The sequence below is a fragment of the Lithobates pipiens genome, unplaced genomic scaffold (assembly GCF_037356315.1).
Source record: "Lithobates pipiens isolate NorthernLeopardFrog02 unplaced genomic scaffold, aLitPip1_a1.2 Scaffold_25, whole genome shotgun sequence".
In the NCBI taxonomy this organism is placed as follows: Eukaryota; Metazoa; Chordata; class Amphibia; order Anura; family Ranidae; genus Lithobates; species Lithobates pipiens.
In genome coordinates this window covers 175110241-175128957 of record NW_027507787.1, presented here as the reverse complement: position 1 = coordinate 175128957, position 18717 = coordinate 175110241, and the positions used below count along the sequence as shown (strand labels likewise).

The following is an 18717-nucleotide window of genomic DNA, read 5'->3' as shown; positions in this document are numbered from 1 at the left end:
TCATTCTGACTCCAGTATTTATCATTCTTGTCCTAATCCTTTTTGGCCACTACTGTCTATTGATATGGAAACCACTTTGTTGAAGCAGAAAATTATTATCCATAATAACATCTAATTAAAGTGGTTGTAAACCCTTACAAACCACTTTGACCTACAGGTAAGCCTAGATTAAGGCTTACCTGTAGGTTCAAGAAATATCTCCTAAACCTATATGGTTTAGGAGATATTTGCCCGAAAACAGGCACCGCTGTCTACGGCGCATGGAATTAGCAGTCTGTATATTTGCTTTCTACAAGTAGGTCTTGAAATATACAACATAATGTTTTCTCAAATCTAGGTCTATTTTGTGTAAAGATGAAGTTAAATTTTAAGCAGATATGAACTATACTCGTTTTTATTTTGGAGTACTCTTTTTTGGCGTAATAATTTTTAGTGCATTTTATTCTTTCAACAGGCAAAAGGAATAAACAAAGTCACCAGACAAACCAACAGAGGGGACAAAAGGAGGCTTCCCTTGGCCGGGCCCCAACAGGGGAGACAACTTTAAACACACTCATTTAGCCACCGACAGGGGTGTTTCTAGGTGAGCTAAAGGCCATGGGCTTAGGGCAGAACTTAAGGGGTAAATAACACTTTATGGTTGCTGCATGGCTCATCAATGCCCATTAATGCAGACTTGCCAGGGTAGACATGGGTAGAGGAGAGGCCCTGGGGATCACAGTCACACAGAGTCACGCCTGCTAGAAAGATCATCATATATCCCATATCCTATAGGAGACAAGAGGGGTGGGTGGCAACTGCACGAGTTGTTCAATGTGAGCATTTCGCCATTTTTTTTAAACGTATTAAAATGACATCACCTTCCCGTTTCAATGCATTTTTCAATATTTAATAAAGCAAAGTGCAGCATGTTGGAGTCCACTAGTCAGGAGCAAACATTGTCACAAGTGGTTGGCCAACTAATTTAGCAAAAGGGATGCTAAGAACAGATGTGACTTGGGGTGACTAAACGAATGTTGTATTGTTTATTTTTAGTGGAACATGAGTGGGGTCAGCTCCCACATTTGGAGTAATGGGATCTGAGAGCTGAACACAGCACAGAGCCTCCACATTAGCATGGAAAAGGAAGAGGTGGAAGGAGCTGGCAGTGCGGCTAGGTACCCAAGTTTTCTAGACACAGGCACTGGGGCCAAGATTACAGAGTAGTTGCAGTGTGTACATTCCTAGTAGTGTAGGTGTCTGAAGGGCAAGCAGGTTGCAAGCAATAATAGACTGGCTAGGTAAGTATTTGCACAATTTGCCTACTTACAGGACCATAATTCACTATGTAGGGCCTTGGCCACTTGACCATCATTCCCATTAAATACTTTTTTTATCTTCTTCCAAGGCCACAAACTTCCAAAGATGCACTATTGGACGTATCAGTGCTGATATGCTGCAAGCATTGATTGAGCTCGAGAAAATAAAAGGAGGCTGCCACTGGTTTACAGAAATGAATAGAGGATTATGTAGACCTGTTAGCCACATTTTTAAAATCTTCAGACCTTTTCTTCAGCTTGTTGCCTCCTGTCTTTTTTTTTTTGCATCTTTTGACTACTTTAAAGCACAGGCTCTCATTGATGCCATTTTGAAATCTCGCTACTTCATTAGAACTACTGCAATTTCAAAGTAGCAAGGAACAGTGCCATTGACTACAATAGGCTGTGACTTGTCATGCGATTTGACCTCTCAAATCAGAAGAGAAATCTCCAAAAATGTAAACATGGGCTTTTTTATTGTCTAAGGTCAGTGTTTCTCCACTCCACTAGGTGCACAACCACGTCCTGTTTTCTTTATTTTATGCAGTATATAAATGACTGTGTCAAGTAAGAACCTCAAAAATGATCTAATCACCTGTGCCAAAAGTAACAAATAGAGAAAACAGGACCTAGTAATGCATCTGGAGAAGGAGAGTTGAGAAACACTGTCCTAAGTAATGTTTGGATCTTTCTTGATGTGTTTTTGTGATGGTAAAGCAAATTTGAAGAAGCACACAAATTGGGACCCAAACCTTAAAATTCACTCATGATCACATGCCAAAAATGTGTGACTTTACCTACATGGAGTTTGCAACAAAAGACCTTCAAAGATCTTCACAGTTTGAAAATACTAATATTAATGTCTCATATGGCCTTTAAAATCAAAAAGTTGAACTTTGTAAGTTCCAGAGTTCGGGATGTGTATGCTCTGCTTTAAAACATACCTGTTTAGCCATTAAAAATGCTATAGAATGGCAAATATACATGTTAGCCACAAATAACGACGTTGGTTTGTTCTAAAACCATAAAACGCACATGTGAATGTGCTTGTAGTAAGTAGCTTTTTTCAAAACAATGTGTGGCTTCTTATTTCAATGCCAGTGTATTCGTTAAATTGGTGTAGATACAGTGACAGCGGGCTCAAAAACGTGTGTAACAGAGCCACAGCACAACATAATAGTTAGTTCAAGACGAGATTGTCACCACATGTAGCACATAAGGTACGTTTGCACTATTGGAGAAAATGACAAAGATTAACCACTTGCCGACTGCTGTCAGCACATACACGTCAGCAGAATGGCATGGCTGGGCAAAGTAATGTGCCTGTAAGTTACTTTGAATAACCCGCCGTGCACAGACGTGCGTGCCTGCCGCAAGCTCCGTGACCATGCCCGTGGACTTGATCGCCGCTGGGATACCTGCGATCGTGTCATGGAGCTGAAGAATGGGGAGATGCCGATGTAAACAGCATCTCCCCATTCTGCCTAGTGGCAGGACACTGATCGTTTGCTCCCTGTCATCGGGAGCAGCGATCAGTGTCGTTTCACTGCTAGCCTATCCCCCAGACAGTTGGAATCACTGCCCAGGACACATTTAACCCCTCCCCCTAGTGGTTAACCCCTTCACTATCAGTGACATTTTTACAGTAATCAATGCAATTTTATAGCATCGATCGCTGTATTAATGCCAATGGTCCCAAAAATGTGTCAAAATTGTCTGATGTGTCGGCAATAATGTCGCAGTCACGGAAAAAAAAAAAAGTATTAATAAAAATGCCATAAAGCTATCCCCTATTTTGTAGACGCAATAACTTTTGCGCAAACCAATCAAACACTTATTGCGATTTGCTTTTACCAAAAATATGTAAAACAATACGTATCGGCCGAAACTGAGGACATTTTTTTTTTTTTTATATATTTTTGGGGAATATGTATTATAGCAAAAAATAATGCGTTTTTTTCAAAATGTATGTTCTTGTTTTATTTATCGCGCAAAAAATAAAAACCGCAGATGTGATAAAATACCACCAAAAGAAAGCTCTATTTGTGGGAAAGAAAGGACGTCAATATTCTTTGGGAGCCACGTCGCACAATTGTCAGTTAAAGCGACGCAGTGTCGAATCGCAAAAAGTGCTCTGGTCAGGAAGGGGGTAAATCCTTTCCGGGGCTGAAATGGTTAAGGCCATTTGCAAACCTAGTAAACACAGACAACAGTAGTTCAAATGACATAGTAGTTTTATTTGTTCATTAACATTTAGTCATAATCAACTACATTTTGCTGCCAAGACACTGCCTCTCTACCCACAAAGTAGCCCATATATTGTTCACAGACAAGACGGGCATTTTGGAAGGGCAAACCAGCAGGTCCACTTTCTAGAGCTGGCATCACAGCCTCTTCAGCTCAGTGGAAAACTGAAGGATCAGCATCTGTTTACCCTGAGGCAATGTAGCGGCTAGCATCCCTCCTTAAAAAATTGTGGCGGATGCAGCAGCAAAACATGACATGGTTGATTTGATACTCGGTCAAGTTTATGGAGGTTAAAAGCAGCCTAAAGTGACTGGAGAGGATGCCAAAGGTGTTTTCCACCACCCTTCGGGCATGAGAGAGCCAATAATTAAAAATTGCGTTGCTCTGGGGTGAGGTTCCTCATAGGAAAGAGCTTTATAAAATGTTCCCACAGAGCAAAGGCCTCATCTGCCACAAAAACAAAAAATTTAGGCCCTCAACATTGTCCTGAGCATGTGGCAAATGTAAGGTACCATTCAGCCGATCGTAGAATTCGGTATGCATCAGGACACCTCCATCCGAGTGGCGGCCATTCTTTCCCATGTCCATGTCCAGGTACAGGAGCTCGTATGTTGCAGATACTACAGCAAGCATAACTATGCTGCAAAAGCCTTTATAATTGAAATACAATCCTCAGTTGGGTGGTGGGACAATCCTCACATGCTTCTCATCAATGGCACCAACACAGTTGGGGAAATTCCACAAATTCTCAAACTGGGCCGCTACACATCCTGCCATTGATGGGAGTTTGAAGGAAACTGGGGAGTCAGACAAGGAAAAACAAATTACTACTTGTGCACATAAAATTGCAAGCATATTTGACACAAACATTCTTGAGCAACATAACAGTACAATAAAGGAAGAAATCTGTTGCGCTAAAAGCAAAAAAAATTAAAACAAATAAAACAGCAGCTAGCACAATATTGCTGGATACAATAAAAAATGAATGGAAGGTATGGTGCAGCGCTTTGAACACACAATAAAGCAACAGTTCATGTGTATAGTTAATAAATTCAAGTGTCCAATTAGGAGAGAGTCATCAAACATCAGTCCAAAGGAAAGAAGAAAGGGACCATCACCAGCACCCGACAATACTGCCTCTTACCATCAGTGCATAAAATAAATGCCCGTAAGGTACGATCCTTAACGATCAAATCCCAGAAATCCTCCTTGTCCCAACTCGGCAGCTCAGACCAGGAATATATCCTTGGAGAACAAAATTATACTCCTCTATTTTTCATCTGATGTTTCATCAAAATAGAAACTCAATGGCCACATGCAAAAATGATTTCATTGTGCAGATAATCATTTTTGTCATTTTTGCATGTGGCCATCGAGTTTCTATTTTGACGAAATTTTGACCATACCTTTACATAACAGTATAACATTTAAATGAGTATTTAAAAATCAAAGTGAAAGTTCAACGTATACGATTACTCACCCCCTCTGGTGACACATTCTAAAAATGTTATGGTGGGGGGGGGGGGGGGGGGGGGGTGTTGAATGGGTAGATGTTTTGGACAGGTAACCCTCTCCACGTCCATGAGCGCTAAATGCATAAAAAATTTGGTTTAATTTGGCCAGCCCCTCCATATTTTCAAGATTGGCAGCCTAGTGGACAGGTACGAAGTGTAAGTGTCATAATCCAAAAATCACAACACACACTGTCCAAATAGAAGCACGTTTGGACATACATAATGTACCATTAACAATATAATAGGACACCAAACATTTTTACTGTACAAATCGAAGGTAATCAGGCAGGCCCTTGCACTATATGCTTTGGAGAATTCATGCTGAAATCTGACCACAAAAGAGGTATACTGTGTATGGGCTTTGCAAAATCAGCAGACAGTAGTTGTATAGGTTGACTCATCATTTTGGGGTGGGGGTGGTTACAAAAGAGTTTGTGCACAAAAAAAAAAAGGTACTCTTGCACTTGCATGAATTTTAGGACAACAATAAGATTGAGACACATTTAAGGGGGTGTTTAGGGTAAACATAAAAAAAGAAGCATAAAAAACAAAACAATAAGTTACTAGGCTAGGTGTGTATGGGCCCAGGGTAGCATGCTGGGGAGGTTAGTGAAGGAAAATATGCATGTAGGCCAAGAAAAAGCTTACAGCATACATGAGGACAAAGAGGACATTCACAGCATATTACAATAATGGGAATGATGGAATCCTCCAAAAATTTGTAAAAGACATTATAAAACATTAAGCACATATGTGATATTAAAGAATAAAACTTACCCAAATATAGTCTTTCTGCAGGACTTGTATGATGGCACAACAGGTCTCTGGAATAATGAGTCCCAGAGCCTGAGGAGAGATCCCAGTGGTAAACTTGATATCCTGGAGACTTCTCCCTGTCGCCAAGTACCGCAAGGTGGCTATGATCCTTTGCTCTGCTGGAATAGCAACCCTCAGGCAGGTGTCCTGCTTCCTAATATAGGGGGACAGCAAGGACAAGAGTTACTGAAAGCAGGAGTCTGTCGTCATCTGGAGATAATTCCTAAAATCATTAGGATAATTCTCCTGGAGCTCCCGCAGCCAAGGCATATGAGCAAAATTGATCAGGATTAAGCAACCAATTTTTGGTCCAACAACTCCTCCTCCTCTTCCTGGACTGGGCTAGAGTCAAAGCAATAACTCCAAGCCCATAAATAGCACGCTCTCTCGTAGGATTGCTCAACATGGCTGGTTGACGAATGACCGTTCTGAAATGAACGGAATAGCACCAAACTGAAAAGCACGAATCAACACTGACCAAACTTCTACTAACTCAAGATTAGCAGAAGGAGCCCAAAGGGTGGCGCATGAGAATTGAACTTCCTCTTTTGAAGTACGTTGAAACGTCACTACGTTCGTGTTTGTTGGCTGAAATTGTTCTGCCGTGTGTATGCAGAACAAGTTCATGGCGAACGCTCCTTTGGATAAAAATCCACAGAAAAGTCCAATGGAAGCCCGATCGTGTGTACTAGGCTCTAGAATGACATTGGCATTGATCACGCCACACATCTACAGAAAAGAAACATATAAGATTACAAATAATGTAATGTATTACATGTGCTTTTTAATATTATGAGTGAACATTTTTGTGGCTGCTTAGGACCATTCATTAGATTGTTAGGTTTTTATTTGCTACCTCTGTCCCTGTTAGGCAGTTTCACTCTCTATATTTGTGCTGTTTAACATGATCATTAAAAATTAACGTCAAAGAAAATCCCAAATTTTAGGTTGTCTCCAGAAAAGTAATGGAGAGAAAATGTTTTAACCACTTCCCTATCAAGCCTATTCTATCACTCCTCTCCTACATGTAAAAAATCAAAAATGTTTTGCTAGAAAACTACTCATAGCCCCCAGACACTATATATGTTTTTTGGAGACCCTAGGGAACAAAATGGCGGTCGCTGCAACTTTTTATGTCATACAGCATTTGTGCAGTAATTTTTCAAACGCATTTAAAAAAAACAAAAAAAAAAAACAGTTTAACCACTTACAGACTGGAAGATTTGCCTGCTTAATCACCAAGCCATTTTTTGCTATACGCCACTGCGTCGCTTTAACTGACAATTGCATGGTCATGCGACATTGTACTCAAATAAAATGTATGTCCTTTCTTTAACCACAAATAGCACTTCCTTTTGGTGGTATTTGATCACATCTGTGGTTTTTATCCTTTGTGCTATAAAAAAAAAAAAAAAAAAAAAAAAAAAAAGCATTGATTTTGAAAGAGAATTACTTTTTGCTATAATAAATATCCCCAAAAATGTTTTTTAAAAAAATCTAAATTTCATCATCAGTTTATGCCAATATGTTTTCTTCTACATATTGTTTGTACTAAAAATTGCAAGAAGCGTATAGCATCTACAAACTATGGGAAAGATTTATGGCATTTTTATTATAATTTTTTTTATTATTTTTTTTTTTTTTTACTAGCAATGGCAGTCATCTGCGATTTTTTACATTGTGGCAGACAAATTGGACACTCACATTTTTGGGACCATTTACAATTATACAGCGATTAGTGCTATAAAAATGCACTGATTACTGAGTAAATGTCACTGGCAGGGAAGGGGTTAAATGTGTGTTCCCACTGTAGAGGGATGAGACTGACTACAGGAGGAGACAGATCGTTGTTCCTAGCTAGTAGGAACACACGATCTGTCGCTCCTCACAGAACAGGGATTTGTGCTTATACACACACATACCTGTTCTGGCTCTTGTGTGAGGCCGGTGGCCATTGCGACTGCCGGCTAAGCACAGCTGTCCCTGCTTAAAGGGCCGCCGTACAGCTACGATGGGTCGCGGGAAAGTGCTGACCTGCCACAGCATAATGCTGCGCTACCTTACATGTGTGGTCTGAACGCCATTTACAAGTGTGGGAGCGGCGTACGTATACGCGTTTGCTTCTGTGTGCGAGCAGCTGCACGCTTTAAAAAAAAAAAAGGTTTATTTTATATATTTATTTTTACAACTTTCCCTTTAAAGCGGAGTTCCACCCAGAAAGGGAACTTCCGTGGATCGGATTCCTCCGGTGCCACATTTGGCACCTTTCAGGGGGGAGGAGGGGAGCAGACACCTGTCAAATACAAGTATCTGCTCCAACTTTCAGGGAAAGAGTGCCACAATCTTTGCGGTGAACTACGCAATGTCTGTCCCCTCCTCCTCTCCCCCCCCCCGCCTCTGGGGGACAGCAGGGACCATTCAGAAAGCACAGCATGACTCACGCATACGCAGTTGGAAACAGGCTGTGAAGCCACAAGGCTTCACTTCCTGTTTCCCTTAGTAGAGGTACCGGCGCCTGCACCCGGAGCTGAGGGACAGGTCGGCTTCGGGTGCCGACATCAGGGGTTCCCTGGACAGGTAAGTGCCCTTCTATTAGAAGTCAGCAGCTACAGTATTTGTTATTTTTTGATCACTTTATTTCCTATTACAAGGAATGTAAACATCCCTTGTAACAAGAAAAGGGCATGACAGGTCCTCTTTATAGACCCCACATCTCTCCTCTAGGCAGAAAAGGCAGAGATAAAAAAACAAACGATCTCTGACTTATTTAGCCGAGTACATGACAGTGTTTACATCTGTAGGCCAGATGTGACATCATAACGTCATGCTCGGGCCTCCAAAGGTCATAGAGACTGCCTGGGACGGTCTAGTCCATGGTTTTCTCTATGGTTCATTTCCGCCACCTGCAGATTCCTTTTATGGCTCACAGGTTGCACGGGCGTGCCGGTAGAAGCACCGGAGGGTGGTGGGAAGAGGGGGATATCCCCTCCTTCTGCCTGTAAAAACAATCAAGTGGCTGAACAGCTGCTATGATTGTTCTTATGGTATAGGGAATCACCGGCTGAAAATAATGATATCCGAATGATGCAGCTGCAGGCATTATTCAGATACTGCCACTCAAAGTCCAGGACGTCATCTGATGGCCTTGGGTGGGAAGTAGTTAATGGGGTAAATAATTCAGGTGACCTGAGGGGCCACAAAAAATTCCCAGTTTGCAGGGATTTCCTCTCACTTCCTAATTTAGCTATGGGACAGGATGTGAAGGGCCATCTCCCCAATGGGACACAGGTGACAAAATACTGGCTGGGAATTAGGGTTGCCACCTGTTCGGGATTCACTAGGACAGTTTGGGTTTGGAATCATGCATTCGGGTTTCAGACTGTTTGAGACCCGGACACATTATTCAGACCGGACTAAGTCTCCCCCCTCCCCCCTTCTCTCTCCTGCCTTTAAGTTAATACGCTAAGGTAAATTAGGGTTCTCAGTGCACTCATTTACATCAGAGCTTCCCTTTACACCAGAGGCCACAGAGCTCCCCTTTACTTCAGCGTCCTCTTCGTAAACCAGAGCGTCCCTTATGTTAGAGTCCCTAGAGTTCTCCCTTACATCAGAGTCTGCAGAGTCCCCCCTTACAGTGAAAAGGAACTCTGCAAGTTCATATGTAAAAGGGGAACTCTGCAGACTCTGATGTAAAGGGGGACTCTTGTGATTAACTTCATATGATTAGAAATGTTATTTAATAGCAACATCTATGCATTGTTTATCTATGCATACTATGAAAAAATGCTATGCGACACCGAATGGTTCGGGTTTGACTTGAAGAAAAAGTGGCAACCCTACTGGGAATCAGAACCCTCCCTTACTCGGCCCAAAATAATAATAAAAAAAAAACGTTTTGCTTTTAATTCTACCTTAAAGTGGAGCTTCAGGCTCCTTCAGAAAAAAATAATTCTTTAGTATTGGTTGAGGATGAGACAATAGGAAGCGAGGAATGAGAATGAGATGACAGGAAGTGAGGGCTGAGATAAGATAAGATGAGGAATGAAGTGAGAGATGAGGAGAGGATGAGGAGCGAGGTGGGTGATGATGAAGAGGAGCGAGGTGGGTGATGATGAAGAGGAGCGAGGTGGGTGATGATTAAGAGGAGCGAGGTGGGTGATGATTAAGAGGAGCGAGGTGGGTGATGATTAAGAGGAGCGAGGTGGGTGATGATGAAGAGGAGCGAGGTGGGTGATGATGAAGAGGAGCGAGGTGGGTGATGATGAAGAGGAGCGAGGTGGGTGATGATGATGATGATGAAGAAGAGTGAGGTGGGTGATGATGATGAAGAAGAGTGAGGTGGGTGATGATGATAAAGTGGATGGTGATGATGAGTGGGGTAGGTGATGATGATGATTGTGATGAGTGAGGTGGATGATGAGGAGGTGGATGGTGATGATGAAGACTCCTCTCTGATCTCCCCCCTCCTCCTCCTCTCCCGGTCTATCACCTGTGTGTGTTTCCTGCACTGGTCTGGGAATAGGAGGATGTCTCCGGAGCGCCCTCTAGCGTCCCGTGGCCGGTATCGCTCTCCTTTCCCCGCTGTACCAGCAGCCTGTCCCCGGCCCGGGCCGCCCGGATCCCAGCAAGATGGCGGAGGGTGAGAGCGTCACCGAGCACGAGAGGATCCTGCAGGAGATAGAGAGCACGGACACGGCGTGTGTGGGGCCCACTCTGCGGTAAGATGTCGGGGGAGGGGCGGCGGGGTGTCAGGTGCGGATCTCCTCCTTTGTCCCCCCCCATGGTGGATCTGATGTCTCCCGGTTGTTGTAGATCGGTGGTGGGGGAGGGGGTGCTCGGTGTCCTGCTGTCATTGGGCGGTAGGCCGGGGAGATGATTGCTGGTACTTGTAGTCCTAGGGTGATGGTGTACGGAGCAATCTATAGGCTTCTGCCATCCATGCCATGACTGGATGTCCTGGTGCTGCCCTATTAGATTGTAAGCTCTGCGGTCCACCTGTCATTATAAACGTCACTGGATATTTATTATTTAGAGGAGTCCGCCCAACCTCCACACAGGGGCGGAGCCTCGTTACCCAGGTGTTGGAGAACTACAAGTCCCAGAATGCAGTGCAGGACTGACATCCCAGACAGGACCCCAGAGGGATGATGGGACTTGTAGTCTCTGCACAGCTGGGATGCTGAGGGTCCCCGCCCCCAACCTGAGGACCGCACCCCATCTCCGTCATATCTATGTTATAGAAGGGCGGCTCACCTCAGGGGGACACATGCAGTTTTCCCCATTCATTTCAATAGGCTGCCCAACACAGGGGAACACACAGGTGGTGCAGGTGGTACTAATACACCATACTGCAGTGCCAAACACATGCCATGTTTCCTGTCAGCAATGAATGACACCCGCGTGCGTCAGGCAAGGGCAGCGCGTTCCTGTGCGGGAAATATGTATGGAAAGGCACTTTCCCATAGCACATTGTGGGGTGAGTCTTCCCTACTCAGCACAACTCACAGCGTAACATTGTGTCATTTGTAACATTTCGATAAAGTTAAAAAAAGTAAACAAAGCGAGGTAACAACACGTCACTCCGCCGGACACAATGCACACATGTATCTTACTCCAGGGGCACACGTATGTGTCTGCATCTTCATACGTTTACTGTTTTTTATGTGTCCCATAAAAGTCCCGCATTACCCCAAAGCAAGGCCTGAGCCTCAGCGCAGCGGTATGATGAGGACACACCGGGGCCTCATTCACCGTGTCTAACCTGCGTCTACCGGACGTCTCTGGAAGACACCTCAATTCCTGGTGCTCATCTCCACCATCACAGGAATGACCTCTTCAACACACAGCTCAGAGCTCCTACATCATGTGGGGGGATAGAATCAGAGAAAGAGCTCACTCCTGTTATGGGGGAGGGGAACAGAACAGCTAGGAGTGTCCTAGCAACGTCCTAGCAACAAGGAAAAATGGGATGATACCATCCGTGGGAGATTTTCTGTCAGGCTTCATGAGGAATGTCACTTTAGTCAGAACTGCACAGTTTGTTTTTATCTACAGACATCCCTTATCTGCGTAGGGATTTATTTGGTCTAGGTGAACTACACCGACACATGACAGCTTTGCAACGGTGTAAACTAGACTCATTCAACTACATTTAATTTTCTTGCCTATGCATTCATAATGTAGAAAAAATAATCCGCACTCCAGTTGTTGCTCTTAAAATTTCTTCATTTTATTGAATAGCCACAATGAACAAACGCAGATTAAGTCAGTTGACGCGTTTCAGCCTACAAGGCCTTAGTCATAACTAAGGATGCACTCCGGCGTGTTCGCAGAGCCCGCCAGGAAGTCTGTGCTGCGCTAATCACAGGCAGTGAGACATTGTTCCGATGCGGCTGCATAAATGGGTAATTGTCTCACTGCCTGTGATTAGCGTAGCGCAGTGCCGACTTCCTGGCGGGCTCAGCACGTGGCCTATGCGAACACGCCGGAGCTCATCCTTAGTCATAACATACATTCATACTGCATTTAAAAACACGCTTGACTATGTCTGAGGTAATGGAGCTATTAACCACTTGCCTGCTGGGCACTTTCACCCCCTCCCTGCCCAGGCCAATTTACAGCTCTCTGCGCTCTCACACTTTGAATGACAATTGCGCCGTCATGCTACACTGACTGTACAAATATGACATTTTAATCATATTTTCCGAACAAATAGAAATTTATTTTGGTGGTATTTGATCACCTCTGGGTTTTTATTTTTTGCTAAACAAATGAAAAAAGACAGAAAATTTAGAAAAAAAAAAACAAAAAACATTTTTCATAGTTTTTTATAAAATTTTGCAAACGGGGAATTTTTCTAATTCACTGATAGGCAGCACTGCTAGGCGAAACTGACGGGCACTGATATGTGACACTGAGAAGCCACTGGTGGGCACTGATCGGCGGAACTGATGGGCACTGATAGCTGACATTGAGTAGTCACTGGTGGGCACTGATAGGTGACAGTGAGAAGGCACTGATAGGTGACATTGAGAAGGCACTGATGGGCACTGGTAGGTGACACTGAAAAGGCACTGGTGGGCACTGATAGGTGACATTGAGAAGGCACTGATGGGATTGATAGGTGACATTGAGAAGGCACTGATAGGTCACACTGAGAAGGCACTGGTGGGCACTGATAGGTGACATTGAGAAGGCATTGATAGGCGGAACTGATGGGCACTCGTGGGCACTTATTAGCAGAACTGGTGGGCACTGTTACGATTGCACTGATAATCAGTGCCCTGATTATTAGTATATATGTCGCTTTAAAGAGGTTGTAAACCCTGAACCCCCCCCCCCCCCCCCCAAAAAAAAAAACCTGTAGGACAGAAGCATAATGTGCTAGTATGCATCACATACTAGCTCATTATGCAATACTTACCTTAGAACAAAGCCCTCCAGAGGAGGCGCCCGCACCCCGCTGAGACAGCTGACATCTTCCAGTGTATTTCTTGTGAGTGGCCAGAGCCACGATGACATCACTCCCATGCATGCACGCGGGGGCCGCCGTTTCTGGCACGGGCTCTGAAGGTCCGGCCACGGTAAGCCAGACCTTCAGAGTGTAAAGTATAACTAAAGCCAAAACCTTTTTTTTTTTTTTTTGTTTTGGATAGAGTGCAGAGGCACTGGAAAGATTGTCACTTGTTTTTTGCTGTCTGTGCCCCATTAATAAGTTTATCATTGAAAGTGAAAGTAAAAAAAGATTTTGGGTTGTCCCCAGAAAAGTAATAGAGTGGAAATCTTCCAATGGGGGCAGTAGTTCTGGTAACCTGGGGGTCCCCAAGGAATTCCTCTAATTGTCAGGGGTTTCCTCCCACTTCCTGTTTGGCGATGGGACAGGAAGTGAAGGGAAATCTCCACAATGGGACACAAATTGGCAAAAAAAAAAAAAATGACAGGGATTATAACCTTCTCTTACTCTATCCAAAATGAAAAAAAAAAAGTTTTTCCTCACAGCTTTTGTTAGACTTTACATAGTTAGTTTGGGCCATCTATCACTAACGTGAGGCTGCTGGATGTGCTGTATAAACTGTATGTAGCTGAGGTTATATACAGTACAGCATACTGCACTGAGTTTTGGGTTCAAACCAAGACGTCGTGTCTCATACCCGAAACATAGTAGAGTCTATCTGATCTGCGCTCAGCCATTAATTGAACTCAATGTATTCTAGTAGTGAATGCAAAGCTTCATTTGATTGGCTGACCCAGGGGTTTTGACATCATCAGCCCATGGATTTCTAGAATACATTGCTTTCTCTGAATCGCTGTGCGCCGATAGACTCTACTGTGTTCCAAGTATTAGACGGGAAGTCTCGACTCGCACCCGAATCACATTGCAGTATGTTGTATGTAGCCTCAGCTACATACACTTTATACCACACATCCAGTGACCTCACATGTTAGCCAAGTTGGCCCAAACAAACTATGTGATGTGTATCAAAAGTTGGAGTTGCGCTTTAAACAGGAATATCTTGACGAATTTGCTCTGAAACTAGGAGCCAGCTAAAAAAATGTCAACTTCCAGTGCTGTCACGCTTTGACAATTGCACTGTAAAGCAACACTGTACCCAAACACATTTTTTTTGAGGCAGATAGAGCTTTCTTTTAACTTCGTTAATCACCATTGTTTTTTTTAATTTTTTGCTAAATACATGAAAAGAGACAGAAAAGGTAAAAAAAAAGAAAAAAATACCTTTTTCTTTATTTTGTTATAAAATTTTGCAAATAAGTAATTTTTTCTTCTTTACTAATGTGCAGAGATGAGGCTGCACTGATGGGCTGCACTGATAAAGCAGCATTGATGGGGTCTGATGAGGTTGCAGTGGTAAGGCAACATTGTAGGGCACTGATAGGCAGCACTGATAAGGAAGCATTGATGGGGACTGATGAGGCTGCACTGATTAGGCTACACTGATGAGGTGGTATTGATGAGGCTGCACTGATATGGCACTGATGAGGCTGCACTGATGGGACACTGATGAGGCTGCACTGATAAGGCAGCATTGATAGACAGCCACATCTGCAGTCCAGGGGATAGCAGGCTCTCCGGCTGCCCAGACATTTGTTGCTATGTGTTTCTTTCTTTCTTTCTTTCTTTTTTTTATTTTTAAGGCCTACTGAGTTCTGTAATTCAGAAGAAGCTTGCCATCTACATTTGTGCTCATAGTGTATGGATAGCCAGAACTTTTTTTTGTAGGTTTGGTTAGAGCAGGGAAGAGTTATATTACTCCCGCCAGGTTATTTATTTTTTGTTGTTGTCTGTCTTCCCTTAAAAAAAATTCCTTCACTTCCTGTCCCAAAAGCACAACAGGAAGTTAAAAGAAATCCCCTAAATCATCTTTGCCAACTTAGTCTTAGGTTGGCCATAAATTGCCAACTTAGTCTTAGGTTGGCCATAAATTGCCAACTTAGTCTTAGGTTGGCCATAAATTGCCAACTTAGTCTTAGGTTGGCCATAAATTGCCAACTTAGTCGTAGGTTGGCCATATATCAAAATTCAGCCAGTCCAGCAGGGACCAGCCAATATTTGGATCCATCTATGGACCTGCCTGTTCGAGAGGAGTCACTCTAATGATCCTCTTCTCTCAAACGGGACTGTTGGTAAATTTTAGTTTTATCAGTGCCACTGATCAGTGTATTTTGACAGTGGAGGATTCCCTGCCTTCAGAATACAATGGCACAGTGGGGAGGATTCCCCCATCTATCTCACTTGTGCATGGGGAATATGAAATAAAAACAATGCCTCTTTAACCAGCTTTAATCACTTAAAGTGGTGTTGCCACCAAAAAATTAAAACTGCTTAAAATTCGTAAAAAAAATAAAAAAAAAAATAATTGGCAAAAAAAAATTTTTTTACTCACCTCTAAATACCGGTTGCTAGGGGGTCCCTCGTAATCTGCCTTCCTCATTGCCCGGGCTGGTGACATCACTTCCCCTCACGCCGCACATTCACCTGGGACCTGTCATGTGTCCCAGGTGACTGTACGGCGTATCACGGCACCCTGCGCCGCTCGCGCATGCGCAGTGGGTGCCCGGCTGTGAAGCCACAGCCGGGTGCCCACAGTATGCATGACGGCGCCGCGAGCGGAGCGGGGAGCGAGGGGGGGGGCTTCGTTCCCCCGCATCGCTGGACCCTGGGGCAGGTAAGTGTCCGATTATTAAAAGCCAGCAGCTGCAGTATTTGTAGCTGCTGACTTTTAATTTTTTTTACCCCACTTTAACCTCAAGGTCTTTTCTGACACTTTTTGTTCACATGTAACAATCAGTATTTTTTGCTAGAAAACCTCTTAGAACCCTCACACTTTTTTTTCTATATATATGTATGTATATATATATATATATATATATATATATATATATATATATATATATATATATATATATATATATAAATATATTTTTTTTAAAGCAGAGGAACTAGAGAATTAATTGGTGAATTTTGCAATTTTTTTTATGTCACAGGGTATTTGTGCAGCGGATTTTCAAATGCAATATTTTTTTACATTTTCATGCAAAAAAACAAAATACATAACCCTATTTTTCAGTAAAATATAAAAGATGATGTTACGCTGAGTAAATAGATACCAAACATGTCACACTTTAAAATTGCACACACTCCTACAACGGGGGCAAGCGACATCAATTTTACAATCTATAGGCGACGCTTTAAAAGCCTTTACAGGTTACCAATTTAGATTTTACAGAGCAGGTCTAGAGTTACTGCCCATGATCTGATATTCGCGGTGATACCTCACATGTGTGGGAAGATGGATGTTTGCATGCGTGCAGGACCGACACGTGAATTTGCCTTTGTGCGCGAGTACAGGGGGACGGAGGCACTTAAAAAATTCATTTTTTAATTATTTATACTTTTTTTTTTTATGTTTACACTGTCGATTTAAAAAAAAATGTATGTCCCTTTTATTGCTGTCGCAAGCAGTGACAGCAATGGGCATACTCTTTATGGAGAGATCTGGGATCTTTAAAACTCCAAATCCCTGTGGGGAAACCGGAAGAGATGTAAGCTCAGCACTTCCGGGTTACTATATTACAGAGCCAAACAAAGCTGATCCGGGCCTTTGTTCAGCTCTTTGATCAGTCGACGGAAGCTCTGGCTGGTCGATTGGGACTCCCGGTGGGACAGGAGATCCTGGTAAAGCCCCTTCGATGCTTGTAAAAGCAATCCAGCAGCTAGTTAGCCTCTAGGATTGCTTTTACAAGAGAGCCCACCGGCTGCTCTAAAAAACAGTAACGGCTGCAGGCATCATCCCGGTACAACCACTTGATGTCTAGCGATGTACAAGTAGGTCGCTTGGTGGCAAGTGGTAAAGCTGGCCATACGCTAGATAAATTCCATTTGAATTTTTTTTTTTGAAGAACGTTTGTTTGATTTTTTAATGGTTAGTGGCATCAAATTGATGCTCATTTTTGACCACCGTGACCAAAAAAGGAGCAGGAAATGTTTTGATTGAACAAACTTATTTCTAAGTGTGCGGTTTTTGTTTGGGAAATTACATTTGTTCCAAAATTGAAAGTTTGGCTCGATTCACACTGCCGCGATTTAGGATAGAACTTGTGAGACCCCAAGTCATGTGACATGTGATATCCTATTTTAGTCATTGAGAGCTGTCTTAATTAGCACTACTGAAGTCACTCCAACTTTAGAAAAGGTTCCTGTACTACTTTAAGATGACTTCTATCAGACTCGTGTTTTCAAGTAGTGCTCAAGTCACCAGGAAGTCTCATGGCAAAGTTTTACCATAAGTTGTGCAACTTTCAGGTTGCGGCAGTGTGAACTGAGCCTTAAAGGAGAAGCACAGACAAAACTAGTTTTGGCTGTACTTCTCCTGTGGATCAAAGGAGTGCAGCTTGTTCTGCATTGCTGTGACCCATCCTGTCATGTCTCAGAGCTGGTGCAGGCTCGGGAAAGATTGTGACCATATGGTTGGGATCCACCCCCCGTGCCTAGACATGCACCTCGGCCTCCCATCCCCTCCAAAGCCCAGCGTGGTGAGCACAGGGGGGCGGGGCAGAGCAGACAGTGGTGACTGACAGCCACCCGCTCTCTGCTCAGGGAGCTGTAAGAACTGATCAATCAGCGGTGTTTGATCACTTGGTTCTCAGCCTTAGAGCCGACTGGGGACAGAGGCAGCATCAAAGCGCTGCTGCATTCACCTAGATAAAATACAAAAAAAATTCCCATACTTCTCTTTTAAAGGGAATGAACGTTTTGAAGTACTTTTGAATGATGTTCAACAAGTTGTCAACTGTTCAGAGCTTTTTCATATGAACGTGAACCTTTAAGCTTTGTTCACACTAGGGTTGCACCGATACTAGTATTGGTGTCGAGTATTTGCACAAGTATCAGTCCTTGTGCAAATGCACCGATACTTTCAGGCTCTGCTCTTTGAGCTGTCAGTGGGTCTCCCCATTGTTAAAGAAGTCCGGTAATTGGAGCTGTCAAAAAAAAAAAGCAGCAACATTTCTCAGCCTGAAACACTAAAATAAAAAGAAACATTGTTTCTTTTTGTATCTTTCTGTTTCTTCATCTGCCCATCAAAGGGATGAACAAATGTTCCTCTGTTTAACCCCTTATTAACCCTTAATTTACTCTAATCAGCCTTAATTATCTTCCTATTTTCCTCCATTTAATTATTATTTTTCTGCTTTTTTTCTTTTGTTCACATCTATTTTATAAACAATAAACAATTAAAACTTTTTTTTTTGTTGGTGAATATTTTTACACATATATATATTAACATATATTTACACATTTCGCATTGAAAAAGCCCTAAATTAAA

The 18717-nt window shown here is 42.9% G+C and overlaps 1 protein-coding gene and 1 long non-coding RNA gene across 8 annotated transcripts in view; one reads left to right on the top strand and one right to left on the bottom strand.

Annotated features, from left to right (window-relative positions):
• EXOC6 (exocyst complex component 6) overlaps positions 1-18717 on the top strand; it is a 458527-nt gene that overhangs the window by 36872 nt on the left and 402938 nt on the right. For 3 of the 7 annotated variants that reach the window (XM_077455214.1, XM_077455213.1, XM_077455212.1), the window contains exon 1: positions 10451-10593. The exons of the other annotated variants lie outside the window; for them this stretch is intronic. In XM_077455214.1, coding sequence (XP_077311340.1) covers positions 10505-10593 — 89 coding nt within the window. In that variant the 5' untranslated portion in view covers positions 10451-10504. Of the gene's footprint in view, positions 1-10450; positions 10594-18717 lie in introns of those variants that run through there. 7 annotated transcript variants of the gene reach the window in all.
• On the bottom strand, positions 3538-10498 carry LOC143930685 (uncharacterized). Its single transcript, XR_013262808.1, has 3 exons — positions 10365-10498; positions 5837-6029; positions 3538-4342 (listed from the first exon to the last, which is right to left on the bottom strand). It is a non-coding gene; the product is annotated as an uncharacterized LOC143930685 (long non-coding RNA).